Raw genomic sequence first — 19,692 nt, 5'->3', positions numbered from 1 at the left:
TTCCCATACACAGATTTATTTGTAGTAATGTGGGAGTTTTCACATGAACATTTCTTCAAAGGAAACCAAATTTGTGCACATTGCACACTGCAATCAAATGGTCTGCACTGAAAAGAGAATTAGAAAGATTAGGGAGGAGAAAATGTTTGGGGAGATGCAGAGAAAACTGTCCTACACTCTTAGATTGTGTTTTTGATTATTCACATTGTTTGATTGTCACTCCCTTAAACAAACACCGATTGCCTCCAATTTTGGCTTTTGTCTGCAGTGTCACAAAACTTGGTGGTGATTAAAAATCCACCTAAACTGTTGTGAACTTGCAGTGACAGTGAGAGACTGATGCAGACTCCATAAAGCCCTGATCAGACTACATAATGCCATTTGCCAGTTACCACAGATCAGATTTGTGTCAGATTATGAGATTTTGACTTGATCAAATCTTGATGTGTTGTGGGTAACAAATGAAGACTTTGGCTTCAAAACACTAAACATATATTTTGATGGACTGATTTTAGAAAAGAAACTAGTTTTCTTCATGAAAACAATTAAACTTTCTGTAAACAACTGGTTTTCAGTTCATAATAACTTGAAACACATATAGAGTTATTTTGCTTTATTGCAGCCCTGTAGAAACTCTCACAACCTGGCACATCTTCACCCCTCTTCAGTTATTGAGTTTAAATCTTCAAGTTCAAAGGGTTTCATGCCAATAACTTGAGATGTATTCAAGAGTTCACACTTGTCCCGAGATGCTATTCCATGCTATCCCGGGTGAGAGCCTTAAGCTCCGCTGGACAAGGCCTCATTTTTGCTCTCCATTGTGAAGCTTCATATGATTGACGAGGCTTCTTTTATGTTTAAAGCCCTTTCCACACTCACTGCATCGAAAACGCTCGCCTGAGTGAATCTTCATGTGTTGCTTTATGGAGTCTTTGCATGTGAGACTCTTTCCACAATGATCACATGTGGTTCCAGTGTGACCATTGGTGTGATTCATGAGCCTAGCTTTGGTTGTGAAGCTCTTTCCACAATGAGCACATGCAAACGGCTTCTCTCCAGTGTGACTTATCATGTGGTGATCGAGTGTGTTTTTACATCTGAAACTTTTACCACACTCTGTGCATGTGTAAGGTTTCTCTCCAGTGTGAATCCTCATGTGGATGGTAAGGTTTTGTTTTTGAGAAAAACCTTTCCCACACTGTGTGCAAAGAAAGCTTCTCTCTCCAGTGTGAGTTCTCATGTGGACTTCAAGGTTGCCATTTTGCTTATAACTCTTTCCACACTGAAGGCAAGAGTAAGGCTCCTCCCCAGTGTGAATTCTCATGTGCGCTGCCAAGTTTCCTGTAGTATAGAAGCTTTTCCCACACTTTTGGCATGTGTACGGCCTCTCTCCAGTGTGAATTCTCATGTGCACTGTTAAGTTTCCTATAGTATAGAAGCTTTTTCCACACTGTTTGCAGGTGTAAGGTTTCTCCCCTGTGTGAACTCTCATGTGAACATCAAGGTTTGACCTTTGACTGAAACTCTTTCTACACCGTTTACAGCTGAAATTACACCCAGATTTGGATTTCCGAGGTCTTCCGCGTGATGAAGTCTTTTTAGTGAGTGTGGGTTTTTCATCAGTTGTTATTTCTTGTTGTTTTTTTTCTTCCATTTCATTCCATTGATGAGTCTCTTCTTTCAGCACCATCAGGTCTTTAAAAAAAGAACAAAAAAAGTTAACTTTAGTATGAAAGCACAAAGTGGTAAGCATGACATGGATATTTACCCCAAATATTAAAGGGACTCTACTATTTACTCTCCATCATGTGCTTTTAAACATTTCCTTTCTTCTGGAACACAAAGTAAGCCAGCGTTTTTATCACAATATCTTATTTTGTGTTCAACAGAATCAGGAAACTCATCAAGGTTTAATACCACACAATGGAAAGTCAATGGTGAGGCTATTTACATTTTTGGGTCAGAAATACCTTTAAAGAGTTCCTATTATGAACCTTTTTTACAAGATGTAAAGTAAGTCTTTAGTGTTCCTAGAATGTGTCTGACGTTTCAGCTCAAAATCAGATCATATACCTTGCAGAATATTTCATTTTGGAGGTCTGAGAAAAACCAAGCTCTTTTTGTGCCTGTGGCTGTAAATGCAAATGATCAAATGCACTCGCTCTAGATTACTCACGTTGTGTTCCCTCATGTGCATCTCTTTCTTGGAAAACCTGATTGACACAAATCCTGCATGTTCATAGCAAGTGCGCATAATTCAGCTTATATTTGTGAGTTTGCATTATTGTATATAACTTATGCAAATGTTTTCCGGTACTGGTTTGCAGCTGGACAGGCATCCGCTGTTTAAAGCATATGCTTGATAAGTTGGTGGTTCATTCCACTGTGGCGACCCCTGATGAATAAAGGGAGTAAGCCGAAGGTAAATGAATGAATGAACTTGTGCAAATGCTTAATGCCATGTTTGCTGTAAATTGAAGTGATGAGAAGATGGCAAGATGACATACTTTGCTACTGGTATTCATTCATTTGTACTTTTGTTTTTGTTTTCTTGCCTTTGTGCATGTCCTGAGGCTTAGCTGAAGACCTACATGATGACATTTTATATACCTGACAAAATGCAGAAATGCCATTTAAAAAAAAGGTTATCTGCTGTTTGTCCAATCAGGGACAGTGACAATGTAAATATACAAATAATATTGTTAACCCGGTGTTTGCGAATGTGAACTGTCTGTTAATGAACACCCAGGATTATTTTATAACCCCAGGTATAGCATGAGCAGTGTGAAACGTATTTACAGGTAACCCAGGATTCTGTTTATCCAGGGTTAGAATGACCCAGGGTTAACAATTTCAAGTGTGAAAATTCCTAAGAAAACTCAGCATCAGCTCTCAGAATAGACGTAGTACAACGACAAACAGCAACATATAAACATTCTCAATCATGTCATAGTGACCTGATCTCATTTGCTATTGATTTAAAACTTACAATTCAGTTGCCTATTGGAGAAATGACCTGGAATAATAAACGGCTATACATGTTCATGACTATACATACAAAGAAAAATAAGAAAATATAACTTTGCAACATCAAGCAGCATTAGGCATGGGCCAGTATAAGATTCTGACGGTATGATAAGCTTGAATAAAAATATCACGGTTTTGAGGTACTGAGATTACTGCTCTAAAATATATTATTTTTAAATGTCTGGGTGGCGAGGCAGTGGCGCAGTAGGTAGTGCTGTCGCCTCACAGCAAGAAGGTCGCTGGGTTGAGCCTCGGCTCAGTTAGTGTTTCTGTGTGGAGTTTGCATGTTCTCCCTGCGTTTGCTAGGGTTTCCTCTGGGTGCTCCGGTTTCCCCCACAGTCCCAAGACATGTGGTACAGGTGAATTGGGTAGACTAAATTGTCCATAGTGTATGTGTGGATGTTTTCCAGAGATGGGTAGCGGCTGGAATGGCATCCGCTGCATAAAAACTTGCTGGATAAGTTGGTGGTTCATTCTGCTGTGGCGACCCTGGATTAATAAAGGGACTAAGCCGACAAGAAAATGAATGAATGAATGAATGTCTGGGTAAAAAACAAAAACTTTTTGAAAAGACAAAAGTCTTTTTTCTTTTTTTGTCAGGCTAAAAAATTTAAATGAATCATTGACTTCTGCTGTCTTCATTAGTTTCAAAAACACATTTCTTTACGATTAAAAATGACATCTTTTATCTGCTGGAGATACTGTTGTCGTGAAAAAAACAAACAAACTTAGATATACTGTAGGAATGGTACAGAAGAAAATATTGGCCGTTTTAAAACTTTGATTTTTCCAAACGGCATACCTTGAAAGCAGTTATTGTCTCATGCCTAAGCAGCATAACACTGTTTTTATGATGGAAAAATTTATTCTTTAAAAAAAAAAAAAACTCAAGTAAAAAGACTCCAATGGCGCAGCCTGCTGGTTCGTGAAGAATATGGTCAATACTGACGAATTTTACACTCAAATGTTTGCATATCATCAGCATGCTGTAATCCATTTCTTAAACAGTAAAAGTCATTTTTACACTAGTTTGTTGGTCAGTTGTAGTCAGTGCAATGCTAAACATTTTTGTTTCACTATAATTTGTTCGGTTTGTCACGCGTCATCCCACAGCAACATCATATAGTTTAAAATACTGTACAATGTTTTATAACAATTATTTTGTTGTCCATTTCATTCAGCATATGTAATATTAGGGGCATCCACGTTTTCTGACATACTTTAAACCAGGGTTTCTGCAGGTTTCTTATGACATTTTTAAGACCATTATGACTGAAATTTTAGACCCATAAAGGGATAAAGCTAAAGATTTTTTTTGGCCCTGATGAAAAAGATTTTATTTGCTCTATCAAAAAAATAATATAATTTAATACATTTAATAATACAATAATAAATGAATAATAAAATTAAAATGTTTTAGATATTTCTTTCAAAGGATTATAAATACTGTGTAAAATGGCCCAGATGGAAAATATTTTTATTTGCCCCATCAAAAATATAATAATTTTAATTTAATAATACAATAGTAAATGAATAATCAATTTTTAAAACATATTTTAGATATTTCTAGCAAAAGATTAAAAATTTTGTGTAATAACAAGCAAGCAATACTTGTATCAACAAACTTTTTTTCCAAAATAAACTTTATTTAAAATAAAAAACAAATGGACAAATGTTTTAAAAAACTATAATAAACTAAATCTGTGCACAACACAGGTCTGTCCAGGTCAATGTCCTTAGCAGTAAATACATGGGGCACGTTTAAACAAATGTTAAACGTTAAATGTTAAATGTTATTGTAAGGAAAATAATTAAAGCATTACAATAAATAATTTAAAACAAGTTAAAATGACCTTTTTGAATAATAAGATAAAATTTTTATTGAGATGGATTGATGGTGATTGTATGGGTTTTGGCCAGATTGGGTAGAAAAACATGAACCTTAATTAAAGACCAAAGAAAAAATGAAGACTTGTTTATAAAAGATTTAAGACCTACAGCACAACATTTCAGTAAATTTAAGACTTTTTAAGGCCTAAAATTTTGATTTTGGAATTTAAGACATTTTAAGACTCCAAGGAAACCCTGTTTAAACACAATAGCCCTGGTCAATAGTTATTATAATAATGATGTAATTCTAATTCAGATACTATCTGTGAGAACTAGTAACAACTACTAGAAACAAGTTTAAACCCATGAAGAAGTTGATGAAAAAAGGGGAATTGTGATCAACGTGACATATGCAAACATATTCCTGTCTTTCAATGAGTGCTTATGTGTGTTTAGGAGAACTAGGCAGCACACTCAGGGCTGCAAGATGGATTTAATTTAGTATTCTTATTATTAAAATATATCTGAATGAGGATCAAATGACTGAGTTGGTCATTTACACTAATCCGTTTTCGTTTTAAAACGCATACGTTTTGCTACGGTTACGCCATCTGTCCACACTTGGCCGGAGTTTTCGAGTGCCGAAAACGAGCGTTTTGGAAACGCTGAAGAGGCCGTTTTCATTCTAAAACACTGCTGCTCCGTCTCAGTGTGGATGGGGAAAACAGAGACATCTGAAAACGGAGGCGGGGCTGCCGACATTCGCCTATCTGATTGGGGCTTTTCCTCAATATTAAGTAGCCTAACGTTACACACAGTTCAGTCCTGCATCCTCTTCTTGTAAGTTCAGACTTCGCAAGTTTGATCAAGGCTGCAGTCTCCCCCTCCTCAGTTTGATATGGAAAACATACCGAGGACACGGGTAAATCTTCAAAGGGAACAGTGTACTTTATAACTTCATTCACATCACCTTGGCTACGTTGTTTCACTTTCTCAACAATAAAATGTAAACATGATTTAAGGAACTGCCTATTTTCATTTTGATATTAGCAACTTAACAGACAGCAGAAATGCTGAGACGTTGTGTTGCATTTATGAGCGTCATCTTCACTGTGTGGATATTAATAACAAAACGGAGCCGATAACAACTGCCTCTTTTCAATTTCAGTGAAAATACAAAACATGCCCTCTCTTTTGCTGAATATCAGTTTTAATCATCGATAATGGCCATTATAAAAGTATAACAGACAATAAGTTTATACAATATAGGAAATAAAGGCAAGCGATCAGTCAATATACAGAATGTAGGCTACGTGGTTACATTAATCATTAACTTATCTTTGCGCTTAGCCAAAACACGTTACCTGAGAACAAGTAATAGATTCCAATGACCAAAGTCGGGGAATATGTCGTTAGATAAAGACAACAAGATGAATGAAATATCCCGTTTAATAAATATAGGGAGATTAGATCCAGCGGGAGATGTTTGATGAGCAGTACAACGAGCACAGCTCTCATCTGGGTAGATAGGCTGCAGCGCTTGCCCGAGAGTGTGTGTGTGGTCAGGTGATGTGCGTTTTCAGCGTTTTGGTGTGGACACAGAGCTGTTCAAAAATGCTCTGTGGAATGCTAGTGTGGACATCGTTTTAAAACTAAAACGCACAAGTGTAAAAGGGGCCTGAGAATAAAAATCAACCTGTTTGTTCCTGTGAATCTTCCTGTTTGACTTTGAATGTTTCTTCAATCTTCAAATCTTCACTCTCCTGTTTAATAAACACCATCTTTATAACAGTGTGGAGATCAGTCGCTTCTGGAGGAGTTTTTCTCTGTGTTTGGACACTTTATCCTGTTTAAAATGAACAAAACAATAAAAATGTCCTGTTTAAAATAAATAAAACTATGAAAAGAAACAAAATAACTTCTCTTTAACACTTAACTACTTAAACAGTTTCTTTATATAAGAGTAATTAACAAAAATAAATCAGGTAAAACGTTTCTTTAAAACACTTACTACACACTTTACTGTTACTTTATTCAAAAAATAGCCCTCGGTTACTGAGAATAAATTAGTACTACGTTGTATAAAGGGTTAAAATAATATTTCCAACAGCAGTAACATAATTTAACATCATATAAAAACTAAAACTTTAAAACTTTAACTTTAAATCGGTTTACATCTGTAAACGTTTTAAAACAAACCTTCCTCCAGTTGAATTACAGCACTGAAGCGGCGCCGCCTGATGACGTCACACGCCATGCCAAAATAAAAGTCTTTTTTTGTTTAACTTTTTTTCCACTTACTGTTGCAGTCAAGACTAGGGCCAGACGAAATCTGCAGATGTTTTTTGTTATTTCTGCTGAAAATGTGGGTAGAAATCTGCGGATTTCTGCAGAATGATTTTGGGAGTATCCAACTAGAACCTTAATATGGGAAATAAAAATAATACCTTTTTTACTTTTATTTAATGTTTACAATGCAAATCCAAATAGATTAACTTTATTTGATAAACAAAGCAAGTCTCTTAAATTATATATCTACTAAAAGACAGAAAATATTACTTTACAAACTGCATTGTACTTAAATTTAACATTTAACATTTTCATATTAGTCAATAATATTACTGTAATTCATTTTAAAACTGAATAAATTTAGATTTACACATTAAGTAAATAAACAGTATTAAAAATCTGCGGAATTCTGTGGAAAATCTGCAGAATTCTGCGCGCACAGATTCCATGTGGGCCTATAGTCATGACTTATAATATAGTTTACTGCCAAGCTTCTTGCTGCTGTGCACCTGATGCAGAGCAAAGATAGCCATTTCCGTGCAGCACCTGGTTTACATGATTGTTTCAGAGCTATTGTAGGCCTAAATAATAGCCTACTCTGTATAAAATAATAATTTATTATTATTATTAATATTATTAATATTATTATTAGGCCTATTATTATTAGTATTGTTATTATTATTATTTACTTAGTTATTCAATGGTTGTAAGAACACATTGGACCCTGCATGGGGCTATAATAAATGGTACCATTTGTTTCTATTGGATTTTCTCCTATTTTAATTTAATATATGCCTTTAGCCTATTGTAAATATTTATTTGATAATTAATACTTTTTATTGCAACGTCAAAGTAGGCCTGTCTTATTATTATTATTTTTTGTTATTATTTTGTCGTTGTTGTTGTTATTATTATTGTAGCAGGGACATAGCCACAGGTGTGGCAGAGTGTGCTGGTACCACCCAAAGTGGCATCTTGCACCTGAAAATAGATATCTTCGCGCTCAAGCGTGCGCAAAAAACTTGCACAGGCAAAAGTAATGATGAATGTGTTGAAGGAAAAAAAAAACATTCTAATTATTTGTTAATAAAATAGTGCAACATTATTCTAAGTCAGTGTAGGCTGAAAAAATTAAGATCGCCAGCATTTCAAGGGTGGTTTTATTTTTAGTTCATTGCTGTGACGCGCTATATTTCACTAAGGCTGCATGAGACTGCGCATCTTGCTTATTTTCTCTATTTTACATACAGAACATATCATACAGTCCAGGTTCTACCGTTCTAGTGAGTGTGGGGCATTGCTTTACAGCGGTAAAGTGGATTATTTCTTGGCAAATTCATAATGATTCACTTTGTTTAGTAATAAATTTCATAGCTATAAAATAACTACATTTCAAGAATATGTTAACACTTTCAACTATTTAGGATTATTTATTGCATCAAAAGTAATTTCAAAGTAACATTAAATGTACGTATAAACTGCTTAATTTGTGTGTGTAAACACCCTAGATGCAAAAAGCTTATTTAGAACAGATGAGGCCTACTAAATGCAACGGTCAATGTATGTAAACTTATGACCTAAAATGTCTTAAATGACTAAATTTAAGTCTTTTTAAGTTTTTAAATAATTTAAGTTTAACATAAATGATTTAAACCTTAAACTTCAAATTAACAGAGTATGGCAAATAAATTGTTTATTAAATGGAGGTCAGGTGTCTATCTTAATTATAATTATTAAATATTATGACACTATAATTCAGTGGTGTATTGGAGAGTATGCACCTTTTAATTAATTAATTTTAAATAAGTGGTTTATCCTATATAAAATGCAATGGGATCAGTGTGCAATGAATAGTTTGAAAACCCCTGGTTTAGACTAGACGAGCTAGCTGTCTGTGCGCTACGCTAATAACTTGGCATTTGCTCTTTTCGGTGCTGCCAGATGCATTTATAGTGCATAAAAAATAAAAAAGGTAATTCGGTAAAGCGCGTGATGCGCGCAGAAATAAGCGCACTATATGCGCATGTCAAATTAAGTTCTCTTTTTCTTTAATCAAGACTTTTCTATTCGAGGAATTACAGTTATTAATAGCTTAGTCCTTATAAACGATCAGTTTATAAAATACACAATTTACGGATCAAGCCTAGTGCAAACAAATATGGATATAAAATATAATACAGAAAAAACACAGAAATAAATAAAAATAGATTAATAAAAATAAAAAGATTGATAACATAAAAAATATTAATAAAAATTAAAATAGATTAGATCTCTCTCACAAACACACACTTTAGTATTTAAAGTTGATCAAATTTTTTAATCTAAACATTTTAAGACAATTTTGAGAAACTTTTTTTAATCCAGATTATGATGGCTTGCATGTCTACAACACATAAGTATACATCATTATATATAAGAAATGGAGTACTAGTTTTAATCAGCTCATTTGTGGCTGTTGTTTCTTGCTCGGACTTACCAGATTTCTTTTTGTTAATTACTTTCATATAAAGAAACTGTTGAAGAGAAGTTATTTTGTTTCTGTTCATAGTTTTATTTATTTTAAACAGGACATTTTTATTGCTGTGTTAATTGCTTTGTTAATTTGTTAAAAGTGTCCAAACGCAGAGAAAAACTATATATATTAAGTCATGACTCATGACTAAGAGTAAGTGGCAAAAAAGTAAAAAAAAAAAAAAAAAACTTTTATTTTGGCGTGACTTGTGACGTCATAAGCCTGCGCCGCTCTCACGCTGTGATTCAACTGGAGAAAGGTTTGTTTTGAAGCGTTTAGCCTTATATAAAGCGATTGATTAAAGTTTCAGTGTTTTCATTCAGTGCTAAATTATGTACATGTTGACAATATTATTTTAACCCTTATACAACGTAGTACTATTTACTAAAACTTACAGTAATGAGGTCCATTTTTTTAATAAAGATAGGATAAACTTTTTGTTCCAGAGAGGAAATTTGTCTTGTGCAAAAAAAAAAGCTATAAACAGACAATATAAGATAAATAAAACAAACAAAACAATTAAGAAGATACTTGAATAAAGTAAAAGTGTGTATTTAGTGTTTTAATGAAAGTTTAATTGATTGAATAGCACAATGTCATTCCATTATAAATATACATCACTATATATAAGAAATGGAGTACTAGTTTTCATCAGCTGATCAGTGGCTATTGTTTCTTCTTGATCAGACTTTTCTGATTTCTGTTTGTTAATGATAGAGGTAAAGTTGGTTTTATATTCGCACATTCGTTCATTTAGAATTCTCTATATTGTTTACCATGTTACTTTGAATATTTGATCGGAATTAGTATGCAAGTGTGACTTGAAAACAACATTAACACTGTTTATTTAACTGTGAACAATGTTGTACTTTGGTAGTCATTTGTTGCTAATATGATTTCGCTATTTAGAGTTTGCAAATAATACTTTCATGAAATTATATTATTAAGGGGAAAGTCAGAATGTGCGAATATAAAACCAACTTTACCTCTATTTGTTAATGACTCTCATATAAAGAAACTGTTTAAGCAAGTGTTGAAGAGAAGTTATTTTGTTTCTGTTCATTGTTTTATTTATTTTAAACAGGAAATTTTTATTGTTTTGTTCATTTTAAACAGGATAAAGTGTCCAAACACAGAGAAAAACTCCTGCTGAAGCGACTGATCTCCACACTGTTATAAAGATGGCGTTTATTAAAGAGGAGAGTGAAGATGTGAAGATTGAAGAAACATTCACAGTCAAACAGGAAGATCTGCAAGAACAAACAGGTTAATTTTTATTCTCAAAGACCAACTCAGTCATTTGATCCTCATTCAGATATATTTTAATAATAAGAATACTAAATTAAATCCATCTTGCAGCCCTGAGTGTGCTTCCTAGTTCTCCTAAATGCACATAAGCACTCATTGAAAGACAGGAATGAGTTTCTTTCTTGTTGCTTGTTCTCGTGTCTTTTGTCATTATTTTATGTATTATTAGTCTCCCATTTTCTCTACCTTCTTAAGGTTGTTGCTTTTTTTGTTCTCCTACTGTTTGTAAGGTGTCCTTGAGCACTAAAAACGTCCTTGGGCACTAATGCCGTTTTAAAATTATTATTGAACAAATCCTTATATTTGCGTGTCACACTCACTATACAAATTTATCAGGACTTACTGAAAATGGAAAGGATTGGAAGGACATTTGCTGTGCTCTATCATTGATAGGGAAAAGGAGACTCTTTGCTAGGTTTACTTTGTATCCAGAAGCATTTCCAAATTCTGAAATTATTGTAAGAGCTTTTGGAATACATGTTTCTGGATTTGACAGAAAAAGAAGATCATCCGCATATAGCAGGAGCTTTTGTTTATGTCCCTCTCTGAAAATTCCTTGCAAGCCATCTGAGTTCCTTAATACAGTTGCAAGAGGTTCAATGGCAATGTCAAAGAACAGAGGGTAGCCCTGTCTCGTTCTTCTAGAGAGTGGAAAGCCTTTAGAAATAATATTATTTGTTTGAATCGATGCTTGGGGCCTGGAATATAAAATTTTAACCAAGGAACAGAATCCAGGATCAAAACCAATTTTTTTAAGCGCTGTAAAAAAATAGATCTACTCTTATCTATCAAATGCCTTATGGGCATCTAAGGAAAGAGTGATTCCGAAACAAGAGCTTCAGCAAATACCTTGCACAACAGGGGTGTTAGCTTGGCAGTAAACTTCTTATAAAACTCGGACGGGAAGCCATTGGGGTCTGGTGCTTTTCCAGTTTTCAATTTTTTGATTGCATTTTCAATTACAGAAGGTGTTAAATTTCCTTCTAATGCCAACTAATCTAAATCACAAAGGCATGGTTATTCTAAATAATAAAAAAAGCTCTCACGTTCAATCTCGTTTACCTCAGAGCTGTAAACAGTTTTATTTAAGTTTTTTAATTGATCATTAATTCTCTGTTGATCAGTAATAATACTGCCATCATCCTTACTAACTGCTGCTATAAAACCAGCTGCTGAGGATTGTTTCAGTTGGTAACACAATAACCTGCCAGCTTATTTCCCTCAAAATGAATCTAGCTTGATCTTATGTGGAGATCCTCTGCATTTTCATCTGTCAGGGAGTCATATTCCGCTTGCAGAAGAAGTCTTTTCTTATAGAGCTCTTCGGAAGGTGATGTTGAGTGTAGCTGATCAATTGTATTAATTTTATTTATAATCTCTGTAAGCTGTTTTGACTTTCACTATTTAAATTTTAATTGCACTAGCTTAATCTAAAATTTGTCCTCGTATATATGTTTCTGAGTATCCCATAGGATGCTATAACTTATCTCTGGGGATTCCTTTGTCTTAAGGAAGAAATCAATTTGAGCATCAATAAATTTTACAAAATCATCGTCTGCCAAGAGTCTTGAGTTAAACCGCCATGTACGTTGGGGGATTACATTGCCTGAAAACATAGCTTTAGTGAGACTGGACAATAGTCCGAAATAACAATACTACCATACTCTGCTTCTGACATTAAGGGAAGTAACTGCTTGTCCAGGAGAAAATGGTCAGTCCTGGAATAGGTTTGATGCACAGGTGAATAGAGGAAAAATTGCTTGGAAGATTGATTTTTAAATCTCCAGGGGTCACTTACACCATATGTCTGAAGAAAGGAGTTGATACATTGTGCTGGCTAACTTAATGTATTACTCGAAGAGCTAGATCGGTCCAAAATTGGGTGCAAAACACAATTTAAATCGCCTCCTAAAATTAAATTGTGTCGAGACTAGGCAAAATTGAAAATAAATCTCTGAAAGATTTTTCATTGTCCCAATTAGAAGCATACACATTGGCCAGGACCACAGACATGTTAAAAAGTTAACCTTGGATTATTATGTATCTGCCATTTTTAACCAACACATTTGACTCCAAAACAAACTGTACATTCTTATGTATGAGATGAGCAACGCCCCTACTTTTGCTGTTAAAATTAGAATGATATATTTGTGTATAGCCTCCTCTATTATGTTTAGAATAGTTTTTTTTCAACAGATGTGTCTCCTGTGAATATACAATATCGGATTTTTACTTATTAAGATGTGCGAACACCTTGTTTTGTTTCACTGGGTGATTTAGCCCCCACACATTCCAACTGGTAAAGTTTGTCTTCACTCCACCCATTTTATGGAGGGCTGTCGAAAACATTTATCAGAAGCATCTAAAAGGAATCTGTGGGTTTTGTATGTAGGGAGATGTGTGGGGGAGAGAGGAAAAAAAAGAGAAAAAAGAAAAAAAATGGGGTGATCACACAAACACTTATAAACACGAAACAACACAACATTGAAACCTTGCATTTAAACTTGCTCACACTTCCAGCTACTCCCACTCTTAACTAGCTTACCATGTGGGATCTTACATATAAAACAAAACCATTTGAACAGCTCTTGATGTTTTAATACGAAGCTACACCATTATTGACAAAACATACTTGAGAGCTAGAAATAACAACGAACATGCTATAGTGGTAATTTAAAAGTTAACCGGAGATTGACATTAACATTTGTATTGTCTTTGACAGCCCAGTGTACTGTCGTGATTGCCTTCATTTCAATGGCTTTCTTCAAAATATCCTCTTGTTCAGAAAAGTAGTGGCATTTAATTACAAAGGCGCATGGCAGTTCCTTGTCGTCCACTGGTTTGCTGCGTATAGTGATTTGAGCGGGGAGACCTCTCCTCAAGATCTTCGCTTTGGTCTCAGCAGAGCCAGCTTCTTTTTTCAAGATACTAAACTCTTTTTCCAGCGTAGTAAGAGAGTCAGAGTATCCACCCAACACAGACTCCAGACCAGTCACTCGCTCTTTCGCTGCATCCACTCTGGTGTTAACCACTCTTCCACTTCCACTCTTGCTTTTTTAAAGATGAAGGCACGTGCACACGCTGCGGCTTCTCTCTTTCCTGACAAGACAGTGTTTTTGTGTTCTTTGTCATGTACGTCCTCGCTGCGTTTATCTGTGCTTAAGCGCACATATAGTCATAAATTTTTGCTCGACATCGGCAGAACCAAACTTTACAAGTTAAACTCCGCAGACACGGAGGAGCTGCAAAATCTCCGTTTGCTCCAGAGGCCTACTCATCCTCCGACCCCCACTTCAACACCTCGCCCACAATGGAGGCAAGAGAAAGCAGAAGAGGGGCAAGCGTTGGGGGATCTGAACTAGGCTAGCGACTAACCCACACAAACCTGCTATTCCCTTCATCATTCTAGCGAACGTACGCTTGCTAGACAACAAACTGGACTATAGCCGTCTACTTCGTTCATCTTAAAAGACTGTAAAAAACTGTTGTGCATTTGTGTTTACAGAAACTTGGCTCAGTGACTATGTTCTGGACATTGCGGTTCCAGTCGTGATACCATTGTAGTCTGCAAAAACTGCTTGCCACTGGTGAAGTTTATGGTTTTAAAGTGCCAGCCGTTTTATCTACAGAGGGAATAAACAGCCATACTGCTTTTTTCTGTTTACATCCCTCCCAGCTCCAATGCCAACAATATGACTGAGGCACTGAAAGACCTGTACCTGCACATCAGTGAGCAGCCTACAGCCCACCCAGATGCTTTTCTCATCCTGGCTGGGGACTTTAACCATGCAGACCTAAAAAGTGTGTTTCCAAAAATACACCAACACACAGACTTTCCAACACGGGCAATAACACACTGGTCTTTGTTTACACCACACAGAGAGGAGCTTCCAGCTTGTGATGCAGCATATTAAGTCTGTCCTGCCCCCTCCTTGGACCCCTTTCAGTTTACATATCGGTCCTACCACTCGACTGATGACGCCATCTCCACTGCACTTCACTCAGCGCTCACACATCTGGACAAAACAGACTCCTACATCCGAATGCTGTTCATAGACTTCAGTTCAAGATAAGACTACAAGACTACAAGATAAGTTGTAGTGGTGTTATTGAGTGTAGTATGAGTGTAGTGTATGAGTGTTATTGAGTGTAGTATGAGTGATCATTTTTTAGTATATTTATGTAGAAAAGTGCAAAAGGTGAAGCTTATGGGTCATAATACTGTTTTAGTGAGGTCAATGAAGAATTATAGTCCTAATTTATTTTGTGATATATTGGATAAAGTTGATTGGTCCGGGGTATGGGGATCCAAGGATGTGGAGGCAGCATGGGATTGTTTTAAGGATCTGTTCAGTAATGCTTTGAATAAAATAGCACCATATAAAAAAATAAGAGTTAAACAAAGATCAGACCCTTGGATTACAGATGAAATTTTACAACTGTTAAAGATAAGAGATGAGAGTTTTGCCAAGTTTAGGAAGGATAGTGATTGTAGCAGTTATGAGTTTTATAAATTAAAGAGAAATGAGGTTAGGAACAAAATAAGAGAAGCAAAAAGGGTTTTTTTTAAGGATAAGGTCAATGAAAATAAATTTGATCCAAAAAAAACTTTGGGGTGTACTGAGAAATTTAGGTTATTCAAATGCTAAAAGTAGGAAATCATCTAAAATTAACTTAAAGGTAGAAGACAAATTAATAGTTCATCCGAAGGATATTGCCGAATCTTTTAATCAGTATTTTATATTGTTAGCAAAAAAATTATGTGGTCAGCTTCCAGGGCAACCTGATATTTACAATGAAGATAGAGTGTTTTCTTTTTATAGACAACAGGACATTTTGCCGGATTCTTTTAGTCTGAGACCTGTTACAGAAAGTGAAGTTTTAAAAATTATTAGTGAGTTAAAATTAAATAAGGCTCCTGGAGTTGATAATATTCCTGCTAGATTTTTTAAAGACTCTGTTAAAGTGATTGCCCCCTTGGTGTCACATATTTTAAATTTATCTATTGAACAAGGGAAAATACCATGTGATTTTAAAAGTGCTAGAGTTATACCATTATATAAAAAAGGAAGTACGTTAGATATGATTAACTATAGACCTGTATCAATCTTAGGGGTTATGTCTAAAATTCTGGAAAAAATTGTACACGAACAGATAGTCAACTACATTACTAAAAAACATATTTTGTATGAGTTACAGTCAGGTTTTAGAGCATTGCATTCCACCGAGACATGTATATTACATATGACAGACAAAATACGGAGAGCTGTAGATGGTGGCAACTATTGTGGAATGGTGCTGCTGGACCTTCAGAAGGCTTTTGACACTGTGGACCATCAAATTTTACTATATAAATTAAAGGCAATTGGATTTGATAAAGTGTCTTTAAAGTGGGTTCAGTCATATCTGCATGATAGAAACCAGAGAGTCGATATAAAGGGTATATTATCTGCTCCCTTATCAATCAACTGTGGAGTACCTCAAGGAAGTATTTTAGGTCCATTATTTTTTCTTTTATATATTAATGATTTAAAAATAGCGTGTTCAGAGGAGCTCTATCTTTATGCTGATGATGCCGCAATTTTAGTATCTCATCATGACAAAAGGGCCCTGGAAGAAATTATGAGTTCACAGTTAAAAAGTGTTTACAACTGGTTTTTAGACAACAAACTTTCTTTACACATGGGTAAAACAGAGGCTATTTTATTTGCTTCAAGAGTGAAATTAAAAAAAGATGATAATTTGGTAGTTAAGATTAATGATTGGAAAATTCAGTCAAAAAATGTGATAAACTATTTGGGTTGCTTAATAGATAATAAATTATCAGGAGATGCTATGGCAAAAAAAGTTATTACGAAGATTTGTGGAAAAATTAGGTTTTTAGCAAGGCAATCTGATCTTTTGGATGTTCATTCTTTACAATTGTTGGCAGGAGCTTTAATTCAACCCCATTTTGATTATGCTACGTCATTTTGGTACAGTAGCTGCTCACAAAATTTGAAGGAGAAATTGCAAAAGGCACAAAATAAATTAGTACGAATAATTTTAAAAATGCATCCTAGAGCACATTTGCACAAAGAGTCTTTTAATAAATTAGGTATGTTAACTGTTAGTAATAGAGTGTGTTTTTTAAAACTGGGAATGGTACGTAAAATGTTTAATAATGTGGTTCCTAGCTATTTGATGAACTATTTTCAAATGGTGAGGCAACAGCATTCATACAGTACTAGGAGTTGGGATTTTAATATTTGTTTATTTAAATTTAGAAGTTTAGTGGGGAAAAATATGTTTTTATATACAAGTGCAATCATGTGGAACAAACTACCAAAAGCAATCAAGGAAATAAAAGATTTAAGGTTGTTCAAAAAAGCTATTAAAAGATGGTTGTTTGATGAGGATAATTAGTTTTGCATGGTGGATGAGGATTTTTTAAATTATGTTACTTGAGTGTGAATAGGTTGGCGGCTGGAGGGACATTGTGCTGGATGGGTTGGCTGTTTGTACCGCTGTGGCGACTGTTTGTTTTATTCTTCATTAGTATTATGAAGCCATACATTGTTTTAATTAAACAGAGGACCACAATGGAAATAAGCCCAGGGCTTTATTGTGTTTTTATCCTCGACAGTTTTTTTTAACAAAGTGTATGGAATACTTTTTGTACAGTTTGTCTAAAATCTGTCAAATAAAATTCAATTCAATTCAGCAATTAACACTATCATCCCCCAACAGCTCACTCAAAAACTGGTCCAGCTGTCAGAGTAACACCTCTCTGTGTAACTAGCTGCTGGATTTTCTCAGCGGAAGACCACAAGCAGTACTGGCCGACAGTAACACATCCAGCACCATCACTCTAAACACTGGGGCCTCTCAGGGATGCTGAGCCCTATCCTCTTCACTTTTCTGATTCATGACTGTGCACCATCTCACAACTCCAATCTTTTCATGATGTTTGCGGATGACACAACTGTGGTAGGTCTCATCAACAAAAACGATTAGAAAAACTACAGAAGCAAGGTGAGCCATCTGGCCGAGTGGTGCAGAGACAACAATCTCTTCTTAAATGTGGAAAAGACAAAGGAGATAGTTATTGACTTCAAGAAAGTGCACACTCTGCATGCTTCAATGACCATTAACAGTGCGTCTGTGGAGCATGTGAGCAGCACTAAGTTCCTGGGTGCACAAATCACTGAGGATCTCTCCTGGACAAAAAATCACAGCTACTTCCTCCACAAACTTAAAAGAGCAAAAGCACCAGCCTCAATCATGCAGACCTTCTACAGAGGCACAATTGAGAGCATCCTGACCAGCTGCATCACTGTGTGGTTTGGAGCCTGCAATGCATCCTGCAGGAAAACTCTTCAGCGCATAGTGAGAACAGCTGAGAAGATCATTGGTGTCCCTCTACCCTTCCTCCAGGACATTTACAGCACCCGTCTCACCCGAAAAGCCCTCTGCATAACAGCAGACCTCACTTACCCAATGCATAGCTTCTTCAGTCTGCTGCCATCAGGGTGGAGAATGCGAAGTCTCCAGGCCAGGACCAACAGACTGCAAGACAGCTTCATCCATCAGGCTGTCAGGAAGCTGAACCCTCTCCCAACTCTGCCACCACTCCCCTCTCCCTCCACATGCATTTTTGGACTCTGACACACATGAAAACAAACACACATGCACACATTCATCTGCACTGGTCACTTTATGTAACATTGGTCTACCAGTTAGACACATCATACTACGTTCACATATATTATGAAACTGTCACTTTATCATAATCATCATGTGCACAAGCCTTTTTGCAACATATACTGTTCTTTATCTGCACAACTCTGGTTTATAATTTTTTATTGTATGTATATTTTTAGACTACACATTAAATATATTTTTAGACCACATTTTATGTACAACTGTATATATTGTAAATTTAGATTAAACCATCGCAAGCAGGCTTGCACTGATTAAACTAATATCGCTGCTCATGAAAAGACTGGTATTGCTATTAACATGACGTATGCATATAATAAGGTACAGTATATGTCAAAATCAGTGCAGTATCATACAGCACCCGTGAGAACAGCACAGCAAGCGTTAACAGATTCAGTTGTGTCAAGCAGTGCGTGAAGGGCTGGTGAGTGGTCTGAGTATCTTTTGGTCCCTCATTTATGGTATTTTTTTGTGATAATGGGATTTCGTTGAGACATATTTTCCTCATGCATGCATATATTTTTTTGCTTGTTAGTTTGATTCGTGTTGATTTCAAATGCAATAAATTTGTTTGTATAAAACTTGTGGTAACGGTGCTTATAATTGGTGTGTGCGACAAAATTTTGGTTGATGCGCCTACATTTTTTAAATTAGGAGCACTGGTGCTACCAAGCAAAAAGGTTCATTTTGAGCCCTGGTCTACTTTACACATTTTAGAAAAACATTTTTTTGTAATTATGAATAAATACGAATAAAAACAGGTCATTTACAGCTTCCAAATCTGTCTTATCAATATGAACAAAATTACTTTTATGATCAATTATGTAAGAAACTCTGAAAACTGGACTGACAGATTCAATTAACTATAACTTCTATGTTAAGCGGCTTTGACACATTTTACATTGTAAAAGCACTAAATAAACATTAATTGTATTAAATCTGCTTAAATGTGTACACATTAATGGATAGAACAAAATATGACCTGATTAATTTTACATTTAATGTGCATCAAAATTACAGTGTGC

The 19,692-nt window shown here is 35.4% G+C and overlaps 2 protein-coding genes and 1 non-coding gene across 6 annotated transcripts in view; 1 reads left to right on the top strand and 2 right to left on the bottom strand.

The window, feature by feature from the left end:
• On the bottom strand, positions 1 to 7,112 carry LOC101883642 (uncharacterized). Its single transcript, XM_009300899.5, has 3 exons — positions 7,057 to 7,112; positions 6,554 to 6,703; positions 1 to 1,695 (listed from the first exon to the last, which is right to left on the bottom strand). Exons 2-3 carry the CDS (start codon positions 6,636 to 6,638, stop codon positions 803 to 805), a joined length of 978 nt encoding a protein of 325 aa, XP_009299174.2. The 5' UTR covers positions 6,639 to 6,703; positions 7,057 to 7,112; the 3' UTR covers positions 1 to 802.
• A 2,754-nt stretch (positions 7,113 to 9,866) lies between these two features.
• Positions 9,867 to 19,692, top strand: part of LOC100001152 (uncharacterized) — a 45,258-nt gene continuing 35,432 nt past the window's right edge. The window contains exons 1-4 of one of the 4 annotated variants that reach the window (XR_012402621.1): positions 9,867 to 9,917; positions 10,775 to 10,924; positions 14,643 to 14,767; positions 14,847 to 19,248. This is a non-coding gene — a transcript (uncharacterized protein). Of the gene's footprint in view, positions 9,918 to 10,772; positions 10,925 to 14,642; positions 14,768 to 14,846; positions 19,249 to 19,692 lie in introns of those variants that run through there. The other 3 variants (XR_011011165.2, XR_012402619.1, XR_012402620.1) reach the window with 3 other exon arrangements.
• The window catches only part of LOC137491262 (tripartite motif-containing protein 16-like), a 496,597-nt gene continuing 487,132 nt past the window's right edge, over positions 10,228 to 19,692 (bottom strand). Inside the window, exons 5-7 of the transcript XR_012402640.1 lie at positions 17,671 to 18,609; positions 10,645 to 15,041; positions 10,228 to 10,358 (exon numbers count right to left, since the gene is read on the bottom strand). The gene's annotated coding sequence lies outside the window, so the exon portion shown is untranslated. The remainder of the gene's footprint in view (positions 10,359 to 10,644; positions 15,042 to 17,670; positions 18,610 to 19,692) is intronic.

The sequence above is a fragment of the Danio rerio genome, chromosome 4 (genome assembly GCF_049306965.1).
Source record: "Danio rerio strain Tuebingen ecotype United States chromosome 4, GRCz12tu, whole genome shotgun sequence".
Lineage (NCBI taxonomy): Eukaryota > Metazoa > Chordata > Actinopteri > Cypriniformes > Danionidae > Danio > Danio rerio.
The sequence above is the reverse complement of the archived record's forward strand: the minus strand, read 5'-3'. Positions and strand labels throughout refer to the sequence as shown.